Source organism: Schistocerca cancellata, chromosome 1 (assembly GCF_023864275.1).
Source record: "Schistocerca cancellata isolate TAMUIC-IGC-003103 chromosome 1, iqSchCanc2.1, whole genome shotgun sequence".
In the NCBI taxonomy this organism is placed as follows: Eukaryota; Metazoa; Arthropoda; class Insecta; order Orthoptera; family Acrididae; genus Schistocerca; species Schistocerca cancellata.
The window spans coordinates 954,702,786-954,707,105 of NC_064626.1; the positions used below are offsets into that span (position 1 = coordinate 954,702,786).

Genomic DNA, 4,320 nt, shown 5'->3' on the forward strand with positions numbered 1-4,320 from the left:
GCAAACAACGTGTGACTGTTGTACTGTGCTGTAATGCTGACGGCAGTGAGCAGTTTCGTCCCTGGGTTATCGGTAAATCTGAGAAACCACGTCGTTTTAAAAACATAAATATGGACACTTTACCTTGCATCTACTCTCACCACAAGAAAGCTTGGATCAATGGCACATCATTTCGCAAGTGGCCTCTCCATTTCAACAGTCAAATGGTTGCTCAAAATAGACATGTTCTTCTTACATTGGAGAGATGTACTGCCCATAACATTCATGATATGAACCTATCCAACATAAAGGTTCAGTTTTTTCCACCCAACGCCACAAGCCGCCTTCAGCCTTTGGACCAAGGCATAATCTCTCTCATAAAGAGAGCTTATCGTAAGCGACTTGTAAGAGCTGCAATTCGTGCTGCTGAAAACAATAGTGCAACCCCAAATTGGAATCTGCTTGATGCAATAAAAGCTATCGCAGCAGCCTGGAACTCAGTATCGGCACATCATATGGGGAAGTGCTTTAACAGAGGTTGGAGACATAGCAACACTGAAGATGTCCATGGGTTAGAAGATGCCACTTCACCTGATGAATGGACAGTTCTGCAAGACGTTGCGAACCCTGGGATTAGTTTCGAAGAATTCATTAGTGTAGACGACGATGTTGCCGTATGTGCTTCTGTGGAATCAGATGTGCCAAAAGCTGTGAACAAGGTGCAAGAAGGGCCATCAGAAGAAAGTGAAGAGGAAGAGAATACAGATAACTTTCCACCTACCCGGTAGGAGATGTTTACAGCCTTGGACCGTTTAGAACGGTTCGCTTCAACATCCAACGTCACTGCTGGGTTTACGGACACTATCTTCACAATTGGTTGTGAAATTACAAAATATTATCGTTCCCATGAACATCAGCGAACTATGACCGAATTTTTTCCAAGAAAGTAATGTACATAATTTGTGAGTACTTGTAATTTTACAATCAGTTTATAGTGTTGTAAGTCTACAAAAATGTGATTGATAGTGTAGTGTATTACATGTTAGTGTAGTGCTGTACATGTATACTTAACAACAAAGTTAAACCATGGGGAACGACAATATACAGAAATCCTGTGCTCCAGCAACAGAATCAGCTACAAGTCCAAATCAATGCACATGAGCAACATATTAAAACCCAAAATCAGGTTAATCAACTAGAGGAACTAACTTGGAGTACTGTGGTAGGGAGGAGCTAGTTCAGAAGAAACCAGAGTAAAAATAAAACCATAATGGATACAAAAAAAGACGAAGAAATGCAAGCAGCAGAAACAACAGCATGGCCATATATCGGTAACTTAAAGAGAACCACCACAACTGCTACAGTAGTGAAATAACAAGAATGGATTACTGTGACAACTAGAATGTGAAGAACTTCGCACACTGGGCAACAAAAAATCTTTCAAAGTAGGCATTCCATTTGAGAAGCTACAAATCACACAAGAACAAGAATTCTGGCCAGAAAACATAAAAGTATGTTGATTTCGTGGAAGAGGGAGCAGATCTCAACTAAACTAAGAAGAAAACCAGAAGAGCAAGAAATAAAAGCAGTCTTGTGGAATACAGAGGGAATAAAAAGTGCTGTTAACCTAACACCAACAGACATTCTGCAAAACTCAGATCTTGCAATTCTAACAGCTTCCTTCAATTTGACTTTGACTAATTGTCAAATTCTAAGTTAGTAGTATCAAGTTTACACTTTTGCTGCATGCAAAATAATTCGTTACTGTTTATGTACCTTTCACTCAGACTCTTTCTCTTACTCTCCCACCAGCTTGGGCATACAATTCTACTAATTATACCTAGATGATACCAAAACACTTTGCTAGTACAACTCTCATTATACTGGTTCCACAGAATTTCTAAAAATTGGCTTCCTTTACTTTCAATAATCTCACGCAAATCTAATTCTTTCACAATATTTTCAATTTTGTTATCACCAATTTGATTAACCATGAACTGATCAGGACAGACATAACAATTTATTTTCAGCTATCACTTCACTTTTCTTATCATATCCCTTTGCTTCGTCATCAGCTGACTCATTACCTTCTTGTGTGAACAACCCCCCCCCCCCCCTCCCCCCAAATACTGAACTAAAACATTTATTACTCTCTTCATGATTAACTTGCTCTTCCCTTTTTGCCCAGCTGTAAAAATCTTTTAACATCCCCTTATCCAGAATTGAATCAAGTACTTTGATCTCTCCTATGTTTATTTTGCCGTGGTCTACTGTGCCACTTAGCATCCCAACTTTTTTTATCAAAACTTATATAATTCACTTGGTATTCCTTTTGTTTAACTGTTTGTTAATGGTACAATTATTTACACTATTTGGTTTTGTGTGAAACTTAGTGGTCCTTTTATGGTTAAATCTGCTCACCCCAAAGCTGTGGCCCCTCATTGAGGCGGTCCAGAGTTTTCCAGATGGCTACCTCTATTGTCACTCCTCCAGTTTGTATTCATTCTGTTGTTACCTTCCCATCCATTGTTCCTATTTACACCATTGTTTTCCCAGTTTGTCCCTCTCCCATTACCATTGTACTCTCTTATTCTATCATATTGGTGTTCATTCTGAAAATATGTCTTGTCCCTTCTAGAATTCTCCCCATGGTAATCAGAATTCCACCTCCCACTGTAATGGTTTCCATTACTAAACTCCTGCACATTTCTCTCTATTGCCCTGTCTAATTTATTTATATATTTTAGAAACTGGTCTAAACAGTCGTCAGGTCCATGTACTAATTCCCACTGTATTCTTTCAGGTAACCTTCTTTTAAGAACATCAATTTGTGTCATTTCATCAAAGGCTTTATTTAGATGCACCAATTTCCTAAGTTGACCCCTGCAAAAGTCTTTCATGGAGTGGTTTCTGCCCCTGAAATGAGGCCCATTTAGAAATTCACTTTTTATCCTACCCTGTTCAGTCTCAGACCAAAACTTATTTAAGAAACTCTTCTTAAAATCATCAAACGTTTTCCACTCATCAAAATGTTGGTTTGGCCAAGACAAAGCTTCCCCCTCAAGAAATTCTTTGACAAATTTAATCTTTGGATTATCAGACATACCAGGAACAGGATTGTCAGAGCAGTGTTGTAAGAAGTCTACAGGGTGTAAATTGTTGTTGTTGTTGTCGTTGTTGTTGTCTTCAGTTCTGAGACTGGTTTGATGCAGCTCTCCATGCTACTCTATCCTGTGCAAGCTTCTTCATCTCCCAGTACTTACTGCAACCTACATCCTTCTGAATCTGCTTAGTGTATTATTCATCTCTTGGTCTCCCTCTATGATTTTTACCCTCCACGCTGCCCTCCAGTGCTAAATTTGTGATCCCTTGATGCCTCAGAACATGTCCTACCAACTGGTCCCTCCTTCTTGTCAAGTTGTCCCACAAACTCTTCTTCTCCCCTATTCTATTCAATACTTCCTCATTAGTTAGGTGATCTACCCATCTAATCTTCAGCATTCTTCTGTAGCACCACATTTTGAAAGCTTCTATTCTCTTCTTGTCCAAACTATTTATCGTCCATGTTTCACTTCCATACATGGCTACTCTCCATACAAATACTTTCAGAAACGACTTCCTGACACTTAAATCTATACTCGATGTTAGCAAATTTCTCTTCTTCAGAGAGGCTTTCCTTGCATTGCCAGTCTACATTTTATATCCTCTCTACTTCGACCATCATCAGTTATTTTGCTCCCCAAATAGCAAAACTCCTTTACTACTTCAAGTGTCTCATTCCTAATCTAATTCCCTCAGCATCACCCAACTTAATTCGACTACATTCCATTATCCTCGTTTTGCTATCACAAGGAAAACTTTTTACAGGTAAATTACTCCACACACTCCCACCATTCATACATAATTTTTTAGTCACAAAGTTATCTTGCATTTCAGTAAAACTCCTGTCTATCACACTTAAGTTACATGTTACAGACTCTTGTATTTTATTTAATTCAGCATCTAAGGAATTAACTTTGATTCTGTATATAGGCTTAATTTGTCTACCCTCTCCTCCACAGTTCTCTAAGCTGAGGTTAATCTTTCAATCTCTTTCCCTTGACTTGAGCTAACTGTGGCCAATTTATTTTCTAAGAATACAAACTTATTTTATACAGCCACAATTTTGGAGTTCACACCCTTCAAACTTTCTCCTAATTGAATTTTTAAATTTGAGATCTCTTCTTTCAGTAAATCACCATTGCTTTTCATTTTTGCTTCCAGCAATTCACTGGATGCATTTATTTTTGATTCTAGGAATTCACTATTTGAATTCATTGCAATCATTACTTTGGACTGCAT

The 4,320-nt window shown here is 38.3% G+C and overlaps 1 protein-coding gene across 1 annotated transcript; it reads left to right on the plus strand.

Moving 5' to 3' along the window:
- Nucleotides 1-269: 269 nt before the first annotated feature.
- Nucleotides 270-767, plus strand: LOC126118350 (tigger transposable element-derived protein 6-like). Its single transcript, XM_049915049.1, has one exon. The coding sequence runs from the start codon at nt 270-272 to the stop codon at nt 765-767; it is 498 nt and encodes a 165-aa protein (XP_049771006.1).
- The last annotated feature ends 3,553 nt before the right edge of the window (nt 768-4,320 follow it).